Raw genomic sequence first — 21,827 nt, forward strand, 5'->3', positions numbered from 1 at the left:
TTTATGGAGATTTTTTACAGCTATAATCAAATAGCTTTCATCAGCAATAACAGAGCAAACAATGATACCAGTTTATCAAAGATTTTTACTGGAGCACAGCAGGTATCTAAATAAATAATTTCTTTCGCTGCTTTAAGATAATTTCTTCTGGATAAGAGAGACTTTGCTTGCCATCTTTGTTTCCCTTTGAAGAGAAGACAGACAAGGCTCTAACAACCAAAGTCTAATTTTATTAAGTTTTTTTTTTTTTTAATATGTTCTATTCTCGCAATCTTTACTGTCCTGTGAGACTTCACATTCCAACAGTTTGACGGCAGTACTGATTTTAAACTTTTTAAAATTATATTTTAACTTTTAATATTTTCCAAGACAGGTGGTTTTGCAACCCTTGTGCCCCATGCCTGCTGGCAGAAAAGGGCCAACATTCAGTTTCTGAAGCCTGTTAGTGAATACTTTAGGAACACTGGGCCAAACCCATAACCAGAAATAGGGGAAAATAAGTTGTATTGGCAGTCAGAATATCCAGATAGAGTTTATGGGGTGGTGGGGTGGAGAAACACAATAAAATAGTGACTTGGAAAAATAATGAATCACTGGTGGGTATCTAGGCAATAGCCTTGATTGCAGGATTCATCTCATGGCTGTTAGCCACCTCCTGCTCTTCCCCCCAGCTATGCTGTGCTCGTAATCTTAAATCCAGACTCAGAGTCTACACTGTGGGGCAGGTAATTGCCCATCCCAAATGGCTGTGCAACTGTCATGTGTTATACTACTCACTGATCAGTGGAAGAACTTAATGCCTGCTGTTAAGAGGGAGGCTCTATATGGACTTGTTTTCCTAATGACGTGTAATCAGGCATCACCCATCATCACCTCCAACACTGCTCCTTGAGTAACCAGCAATTGAGCACTAAGCAGCACCCTGCTAAAATTGTCACTTGGTCTTTACTGACAACTTCACAGTTGCCCCTGCAGTTTTTCTGCTTGTCATGGAAGAATAATTGATGCTCAAATTTCTGTCTCAACCCTTGGTGCTAAGGAGATGTCTTCATGGACTTTCTTTTTTAGTTCATTGCGTCAGTTGGTCTTTCATTATGCTCTAGTAGGCTGAAGCCTACGGTTTATGAAATCTCTGTATCCAGATGTATCTGACCTAATTCTTTTCAGGTGTGAAAATAGTGTTTTATAACCAAAATGTCACCATAAACATAAAGAAATACAGACAATGCAGGCAGCTCCCAAGCAGATGCTAGTTGAGTGGGGCTGCCTGGTTCTATCACGCTCCCTTCTCACTGATGAATATTGATAAAGGCCAGACATGGCCTTTTTTGTCATTTCTGTTCTCACTGGCAGTTCAGACTCTTTCAGAGAAGATCCCTGTTGTTTTTCAGGATGCTCCAAGCCATGCTTTTGTACAGTTCAGGGTCAGATTTCCATGAGTCTTCCACTCTTAAGGCTTCAGGGCTCAAGAATTTCTGTGGTTTTGTCTCCTGTTTTTCTTTACAGCTGCGTTGAAAATGCCAGTCATAAGACTGTTCTGATATTTCTTATTCAGTGATACTGTACATTTCATTTAATACCTTTATCAAGGACCTGGATAAGAGGATCAAGGGCACCCTTAGTCAGTTTCAAAAGAGACAATATTGGATGGGATTGTTGGCCTGCTTGAGGGCAGGAAGGTTCTGCAGGGGGATGTGGACAGGCTTACTACTGATTTAAATTTTTAGACAGAGACTTTGAGGAGCCTGGCATCTTAAATATCTTAAAATCACGATCATATGGACCTTAACTTAAAAAATAAATAAATTACTAATGCCTTCAAAACCATGAAAGTATTGTTTGATTATGCAACCATTATAATTCTCCACCGATATTAATAATCCTAGCTTCATTATTTTAGCTAGGTAAACATAAAAAGGATGGTTTTTCAACCTGAGCTTCCATGTTTTGTAGGCATGCTGTGGTTCCACCAAAGCATGCAGACAAATTTTGCTGATTCGAGTTGTAAGTAGCAAAACTAATGAGGCACTTCAGGTTATTTAACTTCTGAACCAGCAGCATATGTCCTTGGAAATGGCTGCCTGTGCAAAGCTACAGCCCAATCACTTTGTCATCCAGACAAGTCCTTTATAGATTATTTCTTAATTCCATATCACAGGTTTGGAAACTCTGGTTCTAACATGGTAGCTCCCACCAAAGTCAATGAGGTCTTTTTTTTTTTGAGAGCTTTAATACCAAATGGACCCCAAATCTTCTCAATCAAAACCAATGAAAGTCAGACTTTTAATGCAAGCAAATGATTTAGGATTTGACACAATATAAGTTTGAAGCGTATTATTTAACATTATGTGGCTGCCTTAGAAATGGACTCAAATAATAATCCTTCTTGGAATTACTTTGGAGAGGTGAATTTGCACATTTTGGCACAGAAACTTATCTCCCAGCGGCCTCTACTAACAGCTTGAACTAGAGTTCAAGTTTCATTCCGAGGGAGTTGGAAAATGATACATTAGAAAACATCCTATTGGTGCTGTTCTTCACTCTGCATAAGGAAATAACATAGGAAACCCTTTTCCCACTTGGTTTCCTGTCATTTTTTTTAACTTGTTAGTGTAATTCCACTTCCTCCTTCCAAACTGATTTATGTAATCAGTTCTTGATAAAACTGCTCTTGAAAAAGGTATTCCAGTTTGAATTTCAGCCTGAGAGCAAGAGATTTTTCCTCTTCCTGTTATTTTTAAATTTAAACTTGAAAAGGCAAATTGCAAGTCCAAAAATTGCATGGAGATTATATTGATCTATGACAATAGCACAAACTTCAGGAATCAAAAAAACTGGTAGAAAGAGACATTTTTGGTTAATTCTGGTCTGAAATTCCTTTTAAGCTTCCAATAGTGCTGACAGCCTCCTAGCACAGTCCTTCTAAAGTAAATCCTGATAGATGATGACACAGTGCTTATTATTCTTAATCTACTGGTTTATAATCGGACCATCAAGAAAGGAAATTCTCATAAAAAGCTCATAGTCTTAGTGCTTTTTTTTTTTTTTTTTTTTTTTTGTTAATAGAACTTTTTAAAGTTACCCAATCAATGCTTTTGCTTTCCTTTATTTTCAAACATGAACCTTCTCCCAGTAATTTAGATGACATGATTTAAGCTGACGTTAGTCACTTGGGATGACTTACAGAGAATTTATCCATAAAAAACCCCATAAATGGGGTTAGGAGTGCCATTTTATCACATGCGTACATTCACTTTTTTCTTGCCAGGCGTAGGCAAAACACAAAGGAACATTTCAGAGGCCCTGGTCCCTTTTTTCCTTTCTTTTCAAATAGGCATATTTCTAAAATCCAGACTTGAAATTTGGCATGGCCACAGTTCTGTGCAAAAAACATCCTTTCTGTTGCCCTTTAAACAAATAACTAATGTTCTCCTTTCTTCTTCTTCTTTTTTTTTTTTTTTTTTTCTTCTCTAACAAATCTGGATAGAAAAGCCATGACCCCTAAATTCCATATGCTCTCTCCTCCAGTCCCTAGTGCTACTGTTACAACTGCAACAATCATGATGCTGCCACAGTGCTGAGGTTTCTGAAATACAGGAGGTGGCATCATCCTACTTGACAGGGGGACAGAGAAAAACAAAAACATGTTGTCCCCTCCCTTCAGATTTTCAGCCCAGTTACAAGAAAAGTGATAGAAGATGGATTTTGATGGGCAAAACTGTGTGGAAATCATGAACAAAATGGTAACCACAATCGCCAGCACACATAATGTCTGAGAATCTTGACTTTTGCCAGGACATTTGCAAGAGTTTTATGGAGGGATTTGAAGAGGAAAAATAGGTACTTCTGTAGAGGCTTGTGTGGCGCCTTTTTGCAAAAGGGAAAATGCCAGTAAGTGCTTCTTTCCAGATTTTGTGATATGTTGGGCTGATGAGAGTTAGTATTTAGCTTCTCCATGACAAAATTACAGATTATAATTGAGAGGGAGCAAGGTGGGAGTGGGTTGGAAAATCAGGACAAGCAGCCTATGTTCAGTGTGACAGAGCAGGAGGAGCAGGCAGTCAGCGCACGTGTGTGGTGAGGAGAGACTGTTATCATCCTCTGGTTGGTGCTGGCATCAGGAAAAGTGTCTTCCATTTGTCAGTCAGGAGGACAGGCAAACCCGCTGTCATGTGAGGCGGGCTAGCTGAGAAACTGTAGCTGTAGCAGTGATCAGAGCAGCTGTCCATCCACAGCGTTAAGGTGGAGAATCAATAAGCTTTGGGCACAGAGGCACCTCTGAATTTCAGGCCTCTGTTGCTGTCTCCAGACTGTTCATCACAGCCAACTCCACCCGAGCTCACTTTTCACAGCCACTTCCTCTGTTTCTGCTCAGGCTATTTCAGTGCCTCTTGGAGACCGTCCAGTGGCCACATAACTTCCTCCTCAACAAAACATATTCTCCCGTTTCAGCTCTGTTAGTTTTTTTTTCCTCTCACTGACTTCAGAGTTGATTCTTGACAACTATTTCCACCAGCCAGTTGGTATCTGTATCTGAGCCCTGCATCCCACAGATGCACCAGGACTTAGTCTGTTACCAGAACTCACTTCTTGCATTCAGGTAACAAAGGCATTCATAACACACTGTTCATTTCATACCAATTTCTGCATTGGCTTTTCAGGAAGTGTTTTTGAAGATGACATAGTAATGTATTGCAAAAAAAAACCCCAAAACATAGAAGAAACAGAAATAACTTTAAATAATTGCAATCCTACATTGTTTAATTTGTCTTCAGCCAGTTGTAGTGAAATTATAAATGAGCAGCCTAAACTGTATTCACAGATTAAACTTGTTTTCAGTATATTCCTCATTCTCAATTCATGAGCTGCAGCCTTACTATCTTCTCAATAAGATGAAGTGGTGAACAAGAAAGCAGGTCCAGGCTAGACTTGGTCCAGTCCTGAGAACTTTTGCAAATTTGCAGAGATTTTGTTTTGGAGGTTTCAAAAAAAACCCCTACATATTTTACTACAAATATCAAATACATTCCACTTTCACTTTTTGTCCGCTTTAGTTGATAAAACTTAAATGCTCACACCAAAACAGGGTGTGAAAAACAGGGTGAAAAAAAGACTTGGGGAAGGATTCATTTGGTCTATAACGCAACCTAAGATTTGCAGTCGTTGCTGCTGGTTAGGGGATTGCCTCTAACGTTCTATCCTTATCCTCTCCAGATGATCCACTGTCATCTACTTGATATCTCAATTAGAGAAAGCATTGCCTGCCTCTCCGGGTCAGCACAGTGCCTTTATAAGCAGGATTCACCCCTGCTGTCAGATTGGGATAAGGTGTGTTTGATACAGGATACTTACAGGATCCAAAACACGAAAAAGGTGAAAACCTGTGAAGTAAAACTGTTCCCAGAGTCAGTTTCAGGAATGCCACTCTCCTTGAAAATTCTACTGACCTGAAATAGTGTTTTAAAAGGCTGGTTTAGCATATATTGTCGAACAGATTGTGAAATACTGATACTTTTGCTCTTCTCCCCACCCCCTGAAATAGTTTCTTGCTAGAAAATGTGATATATAGTACTAAATACACAGAAAAAGAATGCTCTGAAATTAGGATATAACATTCTGTTTTCAGTGTATAGGCTGCAACATTGTCTCTTTTAGCTTTTGATTCCGTACAGAAAGAGATGTCTGCCATTCATCCTCATTAACAGTTTGCAAGTACAAATAAAAGTCAGCTGTGGATGGAATATTATGACGGCTTCCTCTCTTCAGGACTTGATGCACTTACATGTAAATAACACCAAAAAAAATCCAGACATTTGGTACTTACATATGTCTGATTGTCCAACATTTTGGATAAATATTATTTGAGACTCTTTTCAGTAACTTATTTCTGTGAAAGATAATGCTTAATCTTACTACATTTGTTATTTCAAAGTCTACCTAACTAAATTTGTTATTACAAGTGCAGAGTAGTGAGCAATTAATGCTTCATTTTGAGTCTTCTCAAATGGAATTAATCAGGCTTGCATTTTCTATATTGAAATTGTTGAAGAGAAGACTGAAAAGCTCAGAGCAGCTGCAGAATTCAGAAAGGACAAAGAGCTGAACTTGCACTGAAGATATGATATTGCCCCAGCTTTGCTTCCATCTGTGAATACAACATCTGCTTTTAAGGAAGTGAAATGAGAAACTGCATGCATCAATATAAAGATGGTTTCTATTTCCAAGTGTAGTCCAGGGCATAGTATTTGTGAAAGAGCATTGACAGGAGGGTTCCATTACTAGTAGAGCACAAATTTAAATTTGACGTCATGATTAATGAGGAGGCTAAAGAAATAGTTATAATGATTATGTTGTAATTTAGTATCCCTTCATGATAATTGCTAAGGTTAATGACATATTACTCATCCACATACTCACTATCTAGCAAACATCATACCTATATGTATTAATAAATAAAATGTGCATTTCCCCAACAATTTTAGAATTAATAATTTGAATATTCTTCTTTATATTATTTTAAGTAGTGTTCAGTACTTGTATACCATCCATTAACCTCAGGTAGCATTCATATTCTTGCTTCCCACATGAAATCCTAAATGGTAATGCAAAGAAAAGAATAAAGAAATTTTTACAACTAGACCTGAAAAAATCCACCAAACATTGTCATCAATAGAAGACATTTTTGGTGATAATATTTTATTCTAAACAAGCATGCCATATAACAAATTTGTACTGAGGTATTTGGTGCCACCCTTGAATTCACTTTTGCATCAACAAAACCTTCCCTAAACTGCCTTTAAGCTATTAGTCATCAGTATTGCTCCTCTCTGGAAGCATGGTCTGTATTCTCTTTTTCAGTGCTTAGTACTTGTGGAAAAAATGGGATTTAATGGGGATGCATCTCTTTTGAGTATGTACCACATCAACTTTTTAGACAAAGAACGTCAACTCATGCTCCAGCTCCAGTTTCTCAGCCCCATCTTGGGCAGAGTAGCTGGTTTTGAGGCGCCAGGTTCATTGGGGACCAGCAATTCCTGTATATGTTAACAAAGAGAGGCCCTATCCCAAGGAATTGACACAGACTTAACAAAGCAAGCTTAGTTACAAAAGCTTAGTTTGGAAGGAATGTATAATGGAAGAAAAACTGCATTTACAATTTTGCATCGTGCATTCAAAACAACTTCAAAGGCAAAGTTGTTCTTGGTTGTGTCCAAAACTTATTACATATCAAGCATATAAAAAACATCACCATGGTTTAAAATGTGTTTACATGTGTGCACACATTGCAATCTCGCCCTCCAGGGAACTACTACGTTTTCTTGAAAGTTTATAGCTCACAATAACCGGAGCCCAATGACTTACATTTTCCTAACTGATTTCCAGGAGGCTTCTTGCTGCCTCTTGACAAGCCACAGTGTTCCAGCTCCCCTGTTAGACTGAAGACACATATATAAGCAAGCATCTCCAAGGTTTCCCTAATTCCTTCGTGGAAGTGATGGGATATTGACAAATGGAATAATGAGAAATTTCACCAGCTGAATGATTCACAACCATTTGTGCCTTTCAGAGGGCCCAGCTGCTCTCGCTGACAGTAAATGGGAGGGTCAGGGCTCAAATCTGTCTGGCATTGTGAATGATGATTGAAAATGTTGATCTTGGTAGTGCAGCACTAGATGCTGAATTTCCATACTGAAGGAAGCCTGAAGTGATATCCAGGGTCAAGGACACAGGCAGGAACATGAACTTTGTTTTATCTGGGGTGACAGGAGGAGTGAAAAGGGCATAATGGTCATATATACATATTTCTTTGTATTTGAAAGTAAACATTTCTGCTGTCTATGAAAACCAGTTTATCAGATTGAACATTTTCTCTCCAAAAGGCTTCCTACATAACTCTATGTCTGTAGACTTCAGCTAGTACTTCCTTCCCTGGCTCAAATGATGGAAATTTGTCTTCTGTTTTGTTTCTTTTGCCTGAAATTTAATCTGTACACGCAAACCCTTGATCAAAACTGAATGCTAAAACAATTCTGCCACTCTGCTCTGCACGAAATAGTGCTTACTCACAGAAATATTCCTTTTGAAGTTGCTTTGTAGATAGAAGAGTAATAAGAGTCCAGAGGGCTAAGAGATACTATACTTGTTGAGCAAAGGCCATATTCTGATGTCACCAGATACGGGATTTCTGAATAGTCTTTTATGCTGTTTTTTTTTATTTCAGGGTTCTGTATGAGTTAAATTTTTTTTTCTTTTTTCCCCCCCCTTTTTTTTTAGTTTATAAAGAGAACTTTAGAGATTCAGAGGGATTTTTCAGAAGAACAGTTATGAGTCCTAAAAACACCAGTGGAAAGAAATACTGATTCACTAAACAATGCCATTTAAGACAGATGACACAATTAACTGTCTGCATTTTCCTCCTGATATTCATAAGACATGAACAAGTATACCATTTCCAGAGTTTTTAAATAGCTACTTATTTAGATCATCAGAAAATGGCCCCATCCCACATAGGATGCAAAAACCCAGTGATCCACTATTAAGTGAAGCTGTTCCAGATAAACTGCGAGCCAACTGACCCTGGAAATTTAGTACCCAAGTTGCGTGACTCGAAAATCTGTTCAAAGCAAGGCATGGCTGCAGGCCTTGACTGTTGTACTTTTGTAGTCATAGTAACATCATCTCTGGAGACCTAATGCTAGTGAATTTTCCTTTATTTCAAGGAAGAGTAATAAGAGAAATGTGCATTGGAACTTGTTCTCTCTTTTTTTCCCCTCCTCCTTATTTTTACTATGCCATGACCTTGACCAAAATATCTTTGAAGTATTTTCTGGCTGATTTTCTGCTATGAGACTAGGAAAAAAAAAAAAAAATCAGGATATATAAAGGATCTTGCCAAAGGAAGTCCTATCTTCCTCAAAATATTTGCCTTCATTCCCAAAGAGAATCTCTTGACTAATAGAGTTTCAAAAACTTCTTAATGGAAGGAACTGATAACTTTCATCTCACAGCTACTGCAGGCACCAGAATAATATCATACTTTCTTTGAACTGACAGATTAATTGTTTTTTTGTTTCAGTAGCAGGTGCAGCTTTTCGTGAGTACATAATTGGATGTACATGTTTTTTTCAAAAGAACACAGGCCCCTATCTGGTGCCAAGCTCTCTGGTTTTTTTTCATTTGGGAAAAAAAGTCCCACATGATTTCATTTTTTAAGTACAATGTAGAAAACTCATGTAAGTGTTTTTAAAAAGTCAAATACAAACAAACAAATGTTCACAATACATACTTAAGTCTGTCTCACATGTTTCAGCTATTATCCTGGATTAGAAATTCCATCTGTCATTGAATCCATATGGTTTGCCAAATGGCAGTTTAAAACCATGGTTTTTTTGCAGATTTGAAGTTAGTTGTTTTTTGTTGTAAAAGTTTTAAGGCCCATACTAACACTTTTGTGTGTTTGTTTCAATGTGTGCATGTGATGTGTAAGAATATGCAATATTGCAAAAAAAATTTTTGGATGCAAGTGGACTTTATTAATTGAAACACACTTGTTGCACACAAAACAAATACCACCAACATTGAGTTGTGAAGTTTGGTTATTTCCTCCTCTAAATACCAGAGCCCCATTTAGAATTTCCATTATTTCTGCTGAGAGGATTAAAGTGAAATGAGGAGAGCTGCCTTTACTTCTCTGCACTGTCCCCTCAGTGTTCAGGGAAAACACGGGCTTTCATTAGGGAGTGCAAACTGCACAGGTATGAGGCTGGTCCATGTCCTTTTTCCTGTTTCATCTCACCAGGTTATCCATCACCCAGGCACCTGGCTGCTGTGGTTCTGACACAGCACACCTGTGCAGTCTCCTGTTCACTGGGAGTGAGAGAAAGCTATGGCTGAGAATTTTATTTCAATGACTGAGAATGTTTAAAAATCGTAACTGGAGCCATACGCTTTGTTGTGCTGTTTAATGTGAGATGTGGTAACTTAAAACAAAAAAGCTGGGAATAGTTTTCACTCGTTCTCGTGGACTGAAGCTGTCTCTCCCACTCTAACAAGTCTAACAAGTCACTAGGCTTCTGGCCAGAAAAATGGAAAAATCTCTCTGCAGTGTTATTGTAAAGGATTTCAGTATGGAGTTGCATTTGGTACCTGAGCAATTTATCTGAGAGGTTGGAAAAGGTATTTCTGTACTGATTTACAATCACCATTATCCACTATGGGGTGAGTACTGTGCTAGCAAACGCCCTCCTCCTTATCCCCACCCGTGATAAGCAGATAAGACAGCAGAGTCAGCCCATCTCTGAGTCTATTGAGAGCCTTCTGTGTTACAGATGTCTGTTTTCCCACTGAACTACAGTTTAGGGTAATATTGAGAAAGCAGAAGAATTTGCAGGCGTGGATGAGACGCACTGGTATAAAGTTTTACTTGATATCCAGCTTGTCTTTTTTTAATGTGTCTGAAGCGGCAGGTTGCCCAGCTAAAATGAATTTAGAGACATGGAATTTGTGTTAATTCTCAATGGAGTCATGTGGCTCCATAAAAGTTGTTTTTGCACCAAAGTGGATTTTGCTTTCCCTGCTTGCAGGGAAAAGCTTCTGATGTCTGCAGTTGGGGTGGTGAAAACCAGAGGGTGCTTATTTAAGAGATATAACCTCAGGAGAGGACATCAGCATTTTGAGAACAAATTGAAAACAAAGCAGGAGAAGTTTGGAAATCTCTTCATTTACATACTTGCTTCAAATACACAATTGTTTCTGGCTTAACCTAAACACATGGCTCCTTCAACTTCTCCTCCATTACTTCCCTCTTCCTCCCTCTCACCTCTTTCTTAATACCCCCTCCAACCTCACAGAAGTACTTGCCAGTACACTGATCTGAACCCTTGGAAATACACATGGTCCCATTTCCCTTTCCAATTTTAAAAACTGTTTCACATAGTCCAGCCTGACTCTAGCTCTGGGAAAAAAAAAAAAAAAAAAAAAAAAAAAAATATATATATATATATATATATATATATATATATATATATATATATAAAAAGAAAAACCTTCCTGCTTTCCAGTGTAAGGGATCAAGTCTTACATTTTGAAGGTAGAGATTGATCTCTTAAGTATGTGTCTGGGCCTAAAGGGTACGTACCAATATGTTGAAGAAGACTAATTTTTTGAATAGACAAATTTATCTCTCAATTCATACAAGCAATCCTTGACAAAGGCAGATATCCCTACATGGGCTGAAAAACTCCAGCTTGCCTGCAGGACAATGGAGGATACATTTAAGGATTTTCAGCATGATAATATGTAGGATTCTCTGATAATATTTAGCCCTTGTGATCATTGTTTAAGCTTTTCCAGGTCGGGCTTGGTGTATTAGTTTGCATAGCTTAAGAACTTTTTTTTAATTGAGCACTTTATTTTATTTTATTTTTTAAATGTTCTTAACTTCTACCTGGTCCAGTTTCACGGGCAGGACTCGAGGTCTTTCAGAATAGCCATAGTAAGAGCCACAGACAAAAAGGAGCTCCCTTAAGTGTCCTAGAGTTATCTTTATGGAAAACTTTAGTCAATCCAAATTAAAAGACCTGCCAGATGCTCAAAATGTAATAAAATTCCTAACATCACATCACTGATGGTTTCATTGTTGTGAAGACGAGTCCAAAGAGACAAGATGCCAAAAGCACTTTCTTGTCTCCATTTGACGTTGGAAATGTACATGACAGATGCCATCCATGCCATCACCCTCAGTGCAGTGAGAGGCGCAGATGTAAGATGCAGAAATCTTGACATACCACCTTCTGGTTGGTGCGGAGCTGGGACAGATTTGGGCATTATTTAGAGCAGGAAATAGCACCAGTTGAGCAAGCCCTTGTGCTTGAAGAGTTGACAAGGAGAAACTAGTATTCCACGCAAGCACAACTAATCAGAGATCACTCTTATTCTGCGAAGGATCTGTACCTATGGCGCTGACCTGGAGCGAAACAAGATTTGCCATTGACTGTTCTTAGCACTGACTTACGGTTGGTGCTGACCTTATTGAATCACTTGCCACTATAGCCATTGAAGACTCTCCACTACGTTTTTCAAGTAATTGTTCCACAGGTTCTTTAAGGCACGGAGCCTCTGGCCAAGTGTGGTCCCATGAGGCCACGTTTCCAAAGGTGCTCCACATTTATGATGGGAGCCAAACCTCCTGAGGAGGTCAGTCTATTGTGCACTGAACTCTTGAAATTCTGCCCACCATTGTCACAGTGGGAACAGCTTTCAAGCAGTCTTGGAAATCTGGTCCTTATTTAGGAACCAAAAAGAGAACCAAGCTCACAAAAATATGTCAGTGTATCTGGTTACTGAGCAATTGAAAAGCTGTCCTCACTTTGTTTCAGGATTAAGTCAGGATTAATAGGCACATCAGTAAATTAAGAGTAAGGTGAAGCAAGGATAATGATAATATAGCACTATTTCAGCAACAGCTATTTGAACCGTAATCCCAAAGACCTCAAAACCACCACATGAAAGGATTTAAACTGCCTTGGAGTGCAAGCCTGCTGGAATAAAGATATGTTACCAAACCTTTATCAACGGAAGAGAGGCAAAATTAGTCCGTCCTCATGCAGCATGATCTTAACATTTGCATCATGTATTTAATTTAATCCTCACTTTTATTTTTAGATTTCTCTGGTTGCTTTCATTGCATCACCAAGTGTGTAAGAATTAATTTAGCTCTTTTCTAGATTAAACGTTAGTTTATACCAGTGAGGTATTTATTGCCTACTTTTTATATTCATTGCATTTATGCAATTATGCTATGTATGTATTTTTATAGCAGCTTAAGTAAAAAGCCATAGAAAAACATACATATCCAGTTTTAAAGTCATAGTTACAGCAGCACATGTATTTAATTTTCCCTTTGGATATTACTATATGTATTAATGCATATATATTCAAAGCAATTATTACAGAATGTGCAGTTTGAAATTAAAAGAAAAAAACAAAGTAGATGACACTTGCTATTAAACTTTTAATTCTATGAATTAATGAGCAAATATAATTATGCAGACAATTAAGCAGAAAATAAACTAGTAATGTAATATGGTCATTATACTGTAATTAACTATCTTAACTTTTTTTAGAAGAGAAAGCAAGCATGCTCCAGGTTGTTATTCATTTTTCATGGTAGGAAGGAATTTAGTGTCCAGCTTTTTGCAGAGTGAGTTTTTTCGTTTCTAGGTTATTCTTAAAATTATTTCATTCGTACTAATTTTCTTCTTTATCTTCTGATAATCTTTTAAAGTATTTTATTTTCCTTTTTCAGTCACTGAATGGTTTTGCCTTGGTGGTGAGTGCAGATGGAATGATATTCTATGCGTCATCAACAATTGTGGATTATCTAGGGTTTCATCAGGTAAATATATTGAGAAATACTTAGAATTATTTGACATTGTGTTGACTTTCTTGTCAATATATAGACATTGTCAATATTAGAACTTCTGGTATTATTTTTAAATGCAGTACTATATGTTGCTACCTTATCCACCTTGTCCTTCTACTGCTGATTACACATACACTTACTGAAATAAGGTTGTTTTACTATGCCATCTCAGACTAATTTTTTTGATAAATCTGACAGGTGAAGCTTTATTTCTTGTAATTTCCTTTTATAAAGCTTTCATTAGCAGAAACATGACACGTTATAAAACTAAGATTTAGCTAGAAGTTTCTTTTCAATTTCAGTATAAGATGCTGCTTTTCTAGCCCGATTGTCTTTGTGTAATAAATATATCCTAAAGCCACAGAACAACAGAACCATACAGTTTGAAAGGACCTCTGGAGGTCATCTAGTCCAATCTCCTGCTCAAAGCACATTGGACTAGAGCAGGTTGATGCAAGACTGTTCAAGCTTTGAGTTTCTATGAGCCTCTGGAAGATGTGTTCAAGTTCAGCCACCACAACTGTAATTTTTTTTCACTTATTAAGTCTCAGCTTCCCATGTTGCCACTTGTGTCTGCTGCTTCTTGCCCTGTCACTTTGTTCTTCTGAGAAGAGTCAGGCTTTGTCTTCTCTTCCCCTGCTCATTTGGTTGATGCAGACAGCAGTATGTTCATTCTGTAGTTTTCCCTTCTGAAGGCGGCACAAACCCCGTTCTTCCCTACTGGATGTGCTCCAGCTCTCCTAAATGTCTTGGTAGCACTCTCCTGGGTTCACTTGGATTTGCTAATCTCTTTCTTTTCATGGGATGCCCAGCATTAAGAGAGAAATTTGCCTTTTCTGAACTTCCTGAGGTTCTTGTTGGCCTGTTTTTACAGCCCACCAAGGATCTGCCCTGCCCTCCCCAGATGGTACCCTCTGTAAACCTGCTGGGTGCGCATTCTATCCCATGATTCCTTAGCCGAGAAATTAAAGAGGGTTTGTCCCAGCATAAACCCCTGGCGGATGCCACTAGGTATCCCTTGCCAGTTGGGTGTTTATTACTCACATTTGAATATGTACAAAAGAGTTAAGAATAGAAAGAATCATCTCAGGATGTGAAGGGGAAAACCAGGTGTTGAGAAGTAGCGGCCTTTGAAACAGCTTTCCTCATTAGAGCTGCTCTGAAGGTGTCCTACACCTGACATTAATTTATGCAAAGTATCAATCTAAAGATAAGTGGCTGCCCCCCTACAGTTACTAATTAACCATTCCTTGTTGTAATTGTTTCAGACTGATGTAATGCATCAAAACATATATGATTACATTCACGTGGATGACCGCCAGGATTTTTGTAGACAACTGCACTGGGCCATGAATCCTCCCCAGATGTTGTCTGGACAGCAACTACACTCAGAAACAGGTGGGATTGTGTATGTTGATTGGAAACATAGGCACCACTGCACAGAGGTAGAATTGCACTCCTATGCCCATGTCAGTACAGTGTCAAGTCAGATTCTTCACTGGAAAGATGCACAGTGGCCATTTATTTATGTTATTGTCTCAGAGATGACATTCCTTCCTGATCCGGGGCATTTATAAGGTAGAGTGTACCAGTGATGCTGCAAAGTTGTTTCCTTTACTTTTCTCTCATGTCCCTACACATATTCTTACACGCTGAGAATGAGCAGCATCAATTCATACTGCCAAACTTCTGTTGGCAACAGATCAGGGCATCAGTACTCCTCTCATTGGTGCAAAAGGTTTCTGTACAGAACCACCGTGGCAGCATCACTTTCTGCCATTTGTTTTCCCATGAAAATGATGTAGACAGAAGCCTTCTGAAGAACAAGCAGGCTTAGAAATTAATTTTTTGTTCTGAGGCTATACTTCCCTAGGATAGGAGTTGGATGCCTGCACTCAAGGTTTCTCCTACGTGAGGCATTAAGCGGAAATCACAACTACAGAACTTATAATCAGGTTGAGATTGTTAACCTTATAAAGAATTCTTGATCCCAGCAAAATGTATGCATTTCACCAGAAGGTGAGGAAATAAATTGGGAAGTATAGTTACCAGATAAGTGGGGAGAAACTTGCAAGAAATCCTTCAGCAACCTCTACAAAGTCCATATGAACACAGTCATGAAACTTTGGTGGAATTTCTTGCATTTCCTGTAAAACAGTTTCTGTCTTATAAATATCTGAGTAGCTTTACAAGATTTTGTAGGAAGTATACAGGAAACAAGCAAAACAATGTGCACTTATATATCAAACTATAAAATTTACAAAAATTTGGAATTTTTGTCCTAATGTATATTGTAGAGAATTTCAGGTCTTGAGTTCATAGTTTTGTATGAATACTTGTGCCTTTTGGGAAAAATTTCAAAAACTGTGCACTTGTATGGAACAATCAAGCAGGCACAACAGCTGAACATAAGCTAATCATCTACTGTCCATTTTTCGGTTCTGTTTTTTTCCTAGGATTAACATTTTTCCTTATTTTGTTCTCCTTTTCTGTGATCTCTGATCTCAAAACCAGCAACATCTGTTACCCTGCTTTGCATCATTAAAAATCACAAAAACTCAGGAAATAAAGTCCAAATTTCTGAAGAAACTCACCCGAATCCCATTGCAGAGCTTTTATTTTTCTTTTGGTAGAACATGTGCAGATGTATCCATACATGACACCATTGAATATTCGCCCATCCATAAAGCAATTTTTAGCAATTTCCGTAACAGCTTCCTCAGTTGGCTACAGAACATTTTCATTATTTCTTAGTGTGATCTGATATATGTTGCCTCCACTGTTGTTCCTAGGAGAAGAATATATTCTCAGCAAATTGTTCAAGGCACAAGAGAATGACAGCATGACAACAGATTATTCTTCCTTTTTAACTCGCTGTTTCATCTGTCGAGTTCGCTGCTTGTTGGACAGTACTTCTGGATTCCTTGTAAGTAAAACTTCACCTAGATTACTGCAAGCATGACATAATTGATTTTAATTATTTTGTATGAAAAATTCTACAACATAAATATTGTGGAAATCCATGGACAGGATACACTTTTCTTTTACTTTGTACTAACAAGAAACATGTAAAGATAATTATTAATATGTGTAAAGAGTGATGGGAGGAAAGAAGGTTGTAACATTTGAAACTGAATGACTTTAAAAATTTTTATGTTTTAAGCTCTTTGTGACAATATCTGTCCTCAATTTGTACTGGGTGTAGCACAAGGGTGGCAAGTCTGAATTTCAACAATTAATATTTACACCCAAAGTATTTGCTTTAAGGGGAAGGGGGAAAAAAAGGATCTCTTTTTTTCCTTTTGTAAAGAATCCTTTAATAAAAAAACCCAGAATTAGAAAGTCTCTTGCCTGCTCCATACTAGGAGCGGTTTGCTTCTAGAAATCACTTCCCTATTTCCTTAGTAAAGACCAGTGCTCTTTCTACTTAGGGGAAACTCCAGCATGTGCAAAGAAAATGAAACGATCATCGTGAGACTGGGAAATGCAAGTTCTGTCTCAGATGCTCATTTGCTGGAAGGCTATGGGTCTTAACAGCCACCATTTCTGTATCCCTGTTTTAATCTCATGGCTCTGGAAAATGCCCAACTCAAATGGGCTGAGTTTTCATTGGGCATTTTTTGGTAGTTAATTTTTTCACTGAGAGGCAGCAGCTTGCTGTTAACTTGATCCCTGCCTTCTGACTACACAGACATTTGAGGCAGGGACAGAGAGTTCCTCCCAAGCTATGCACTCTGTATCCTGCTGTCTTGGGCCTTTCTTTTCCCTTCACACCCGTCTGCACAGGCCTTGGGTTGTGCCAGTCCCTGTACTTCCCAGAGAAAGCGCAGAGTAAGAGGAAAGAAACTAAGAAAACATCTTGCTGGAGAGAACAGAGCATGGAAAAATAATGGTTGCAGCTTCAGTGGGGTACAGAGGAAGCAACTGTTTGTGCCACTGAACATGGCTCATTCTGGCAAACAGAACATAAAACAGATCTTCTTCTTCTGAGTACACAAGAGAGGAAAAAAAACTCAACCAGCATCAAAAGTCTCATCTCACTGTTGATAGTACCTTCACCCACTCTGTCTCTGAAATGGCATGGTTTAAATTATATGGAGAAAATTAAATTCCTAGTTTTAATCCCTGATTCAAACCCGGGTTTGATGTTAAATAACGTAGTCCATAGGTTGTATTAGTATTTTAAATGTTATACACTAAATGCTTAAGGGTTTGTGTTTTGATTTTTTGTTTGTTTGTTTGGGTTTTTTTGTTTGTTTTTGACACCAGACAATGCAGTTCCAAGGCAAACTGAAATTCCTCTTTGGACAAAGGAAGAAGTCCTCATCAGGAACAGTACTGCCACCTCAGCTGTCCTTATTCTGCATAGTGGTACCACTTCTTCTCCCTTCTGTGACAGACATGAAGATGAAAAGCCTGCTTGTGAGAGCAAAACACAAAGCTGATGATGCAGCAGCAGCAAACACAATGTATTTACAAATTAATCTTTTGGCATTTAGTGAAGATTATGGGCTATTAAGCATGTAAAAACCACAAATTATACTAAGTATCTCTCAATTTTCAAACTCTTTCTCAGAAAAGTAAATAATTTATCTGGATTTAATTATTGAATACAAAATAAATATAATACAATTACTATAGCATAATGGAATGCAAGATGATGCAATATATTGTACTTTATTTATAATACATGTTAAGTATTATATTTCAATATATAAAATTCTATATTAGAAATAGAACATTAGGATATCTTTCTAACCTTCAGAAGTTACCAACACAGTAAGCCAGTCTACTAGCTGTAAAAGTGGAAAAGAAAAAGTATTTTTACTGTGATTCTCTAATTTCAGTATCTTCTGCTAACACAATTATTTTGACTGGGGCATTTTGGTAACAAAGGAAAAGGAAAACTTCAGAAAGCTGAATGTGTGTGTGTGGGGGGGCAGTGTTCACAAAGAGTCTAATGAGTTTTACTTGGTGTATGCATTTATCTTTCAGCAGAAGTTTTATGAACACGTAAGTTTACAATTGCACTAAATCGCTTGGGGGTGATCATTTGGTAGCAATCACAAAAGATCAGGACAGATTGTGTTCAGACTCATCTCCTTCCTAACACTTATATTTGTTACTCCTCTATGGCAGAATTTGTTGATGTTTGGGGCTGGGATCATATTTTCCCTTATTTGCTTAAATATAACCTTACAGTAATGAGTTCTATTGCTGTGAAGCAAAATGCTTGTCAGGATGATTGACATTATCATAATTTGGCTTTTAATTAGATTATGCTTGTGTATGTGTGGATTCACTATCCAGATGTATAATGTGGTTATAGCACATACATCTTTTTGAGAAGAACTAAATTGCTGGAAGTCTGGTATAATGGACTATGCAGGCTTTTGGAATAGAGTTGGAACGTCATTTCTACTTGCTAGTTTTTCCAGTGGCACAGGTGAGATTAACTGGTACTCAGAACTGAGCTCCTAAATAAAGACGCTTTACTACCTGACTGGATAGGGGCCAAGGATTTGACAAGAATGAAGCAACCATTTGTCTTTAGTGTTTCCTTTCGTTCAGGCCTGAAGCATGTTAGCCAAGGATGGTGGGCAGATTTACAGCTTTTTTTTTTTTTTTTTTTTTTTTTTTTTAATGGTCTTAATGCAGAGAAGCATTTCTAATTCAGTGTTACAGAAATTGCATCCTTTTAAAGTCCTGATTCAAGCACTTTCGGCTAAATATTGGAAGAAATACATTCAAATCATATGATGTTTATTGAAAATTGAAGTCACGCTAACTCTTAAATGCGTTGCTGGTCACTGTGATGCACGTACCTCAAATGTAACTTGAATAGGAAGAGCAGAATATACACAGCATTTGTCTCAATTCCAGATGAAATTTATTTTTCCAGATATAGTAAGTCATGAGCAGAATATTCCTAAACATAACTATTCCTCTTAATTGAATACAGAAATCCAGTCACACATTAGTTGGAGCAACCAAATGATGCAGGAGAAAGATAATTATTTAGTGCTAGTTACTACATACTTAAAGCAAACGCCTTTGCTAATGGTTACCAGCTCGAAGATCGTATCTTTTAGAGTCTGTGATTCTCCTGTGTTGTCACTCACTGACAAGGAATTTTCCACATTTTCTGCCCTCTACAGCTCCGGTTCAAAAGGCAGTTCAGGACTTTGTGAAACAACAGAATTATATGGAAGAAACAATCATCATGAAGGTGCTGCCTTCACTAATGCATTACAGATTGCTGAAAACCAAATCAAAGGTACTACTAAGTACTTCTAGATTACATACAGTTTATGGAAAAAGAACCTCATCTTTTATTTTCTCCTGAGAGGTTTTTCAGGTTTTGGTCCCAATGCTCTCTTTCTTCTTCTTCTCCCTAACACCTCTTCTTTTCAAAAATACAAAGAAATTGTCCACCTCAAAAGATAATAATGAATCAGTCTATGTTTCAGAGTGAGCAGAAAATTTACAGAGAAATAAGCAATCATGGTAAATAGTGAATAGTGAATAGTAAATAGTAAATAGTAAATAAATGTTAGTAAAAGAATACTCGACATATGCTTGCCTAAATGTGGCAGTATTGAATTTAATAAGTTTATGTGAAAATCCTAATAATTAATATCTATCCCTCTTTGAGAAAAACTGGATGATATGTTACAAATGTTAGTTTTCCCCAAAGATTAGAAAACAGAGGAAAATTAGAATGCATTGTCTTTAAAACTCATGATGTGCCCACATGCTTTGACTCATGCTTTTCCAGTGTTTGGCTGGGGAAAAAATATGAGAGTCTAGGCTCTATTTCAGATTTTACAATGGATAAAATTTTGATGGTAAGTCTACTCCACTGGGCAACTTCTTCTTGAGTGGACTTGAACTCATCCTTCTGTCATATCTGCTGGAAGTCTTTAATATCTTTAAAACCATTCCTCTCTTACAGCTCCATTTTTCATGAACATTTTTCTTTGTGGGTATAGTACTACTACTACTGAGAGGAAAATATTAGAAGGAATGAGTAATACTGAAAAATCCTTGGTTGCAGTTTAAGTGCCTTACTTGGCTTTTTAAATTTTAGGTTTAAGATGTAATTTGCTTAATTTTGTGACATATTTTAGCTTGTACTTTCCTATGCTGATGCTTCTAGGGCAACAAAAAGTTTTTTGAACGTTCACAGTTTAGGAAACAAAAAATACTTAATACTGCTTGTATTAAAATCTATTTTCTTTTAAATTATATAGCAAAGAATAATGGAGAAAAAGGAATTTCTCTAGTCAAAGTACAAGCAAATGAAGATCACTGGGTCTGGGTACAAGCTAACACTCAACTTCTGTATCGAAGTGGTTGTTCAGAATATGTCCTTGCCCCACAGCAAATGTTAAAGTAAGTATATTTTCCAGAAAAAAAATTAAAAAAAAAAAAGAAAAAAGGAAAATGAATGTATTCTTTTTGTATGTATGCTTTCAAAAGGCTGTAGTGATCTAAGAGAAGAGCTGAATGAACAAAATATAGTTTACTTCTGATATGGAGATCTATTTCTGTCTTGGAACATATGAAATGGATGTTACAATCCTAAACAATATTTATTTTCTGTCTTCAGCCTTTTCTTCTTCTGAAGTTGAGTAAACATACACACTAACACAAAGAAAATACTTGATTATTAGTATTTGACTTTCTTGCACAAAAAATATACTTTGGGTTACGTTTTACATTGCAGATGAAAATCGTTTGTCTGCGTATCAGCATTTGACTATGTTAAGCTTTTTTTCCTTCATGTAAGACAGTTGAGCTCATGTTTTTAGTTGTGTATGTCCAACATAATCTAAAGAATGGTACCCATATTAATTGTATGCTTGTAGATGCCTGTAGTTGCCTATAGGCTCAGTCATGGAGCGTATACCAATCTCTCAGATTTGCATTCAGAGAGGAGTTCTTGGATAAGTTTTACCCTCTCCTCCCAAATGGGCTTTTCATCCTTCCCCCATGGGACTGTCTGTTCCAGTTCCTGTGGGCCTTGTCGATGTAGCTCTTCAAGCTGGTCTGAGGGAAGAGGTAAGAGAGTGGACTCAGAGAGCAAGGGCCAGGAGTTTTACGTAGCTACCATCTGGCCCAGTGTTAAAAATGTGGCTGTTATCCCAGATTTTTTCCTTCAGAATGCCTTGCAGGTGGAAGAAATAAATGAAAAAAGTCTTGCAAGTGGCGTATCTCCCAAGATCCACATAAATAGCAGGGAGCTCCCGCCCGAGGATGCTGGAATGTTTTACCTTTACCGGGATGGCACAAACATCATCTTGCTGTGTCAGGGAATGAATTTCTGTTAAGAAGCAGATTAAAAGGGGCTGCTTCTTTTATTAGTTTCTCTACTTCCAAATTATTTTTGTGAAAGTAGGCA

The 21,827-nt window shown here is 37.6% G+C and overlaps 1 protein-coding gene across 1 annotated transcript in view; it reads left to right on the forward strand.

The window, feature by feature from the left end:
* Positions 1–21,827, forward strand: part of AHRR (aryl hydrocarbon receptor repressor) — a 63,575-nt gene that overhangs the window by 39,141 nt on the left and 2,607 nt on the right. The window contains exons 4-9 of the mRNA XM_040079236.1: positions 13,307–13,396; positions 14,692–14,821; positions 16,216–16,349; positions 17,693–17,892; positions 19,582–19,700; positions 20,677–20,818. Of these exons, the coding sequence (XP_039935170.1) occupies positions 13,307–13,396; positions 14,692–14,821; positions 16,216–16,349; positions 17,693–17,892; positions 19,582–19,700; positions 20,677–20,818 (815 nt within the window). The remainder of the gene's footprint in view (positions 1–13,306; positions 13,397–14,691; positions 14,822–16,215; positions 16,350–17,692; positions 17,893–19,581; positions 19,701–20,676; positions 20,819–21,827) is intronic.

This window comes from Hirundo rustica, chromosome 1, assembly GCF_015227805.2.
Source record: "Hirundo rustica isolate bHirRus1 chromosome 1, bHirRus1.pri.v3, whole genome shotgun sequence".
In the NCBI taxonomy this organism is placed as follows: Eukaryota; Metazoa; Chordata; class Aves; order Passeriformes; family Hirundinidae; genus Hirundo; species Hirundo rustica.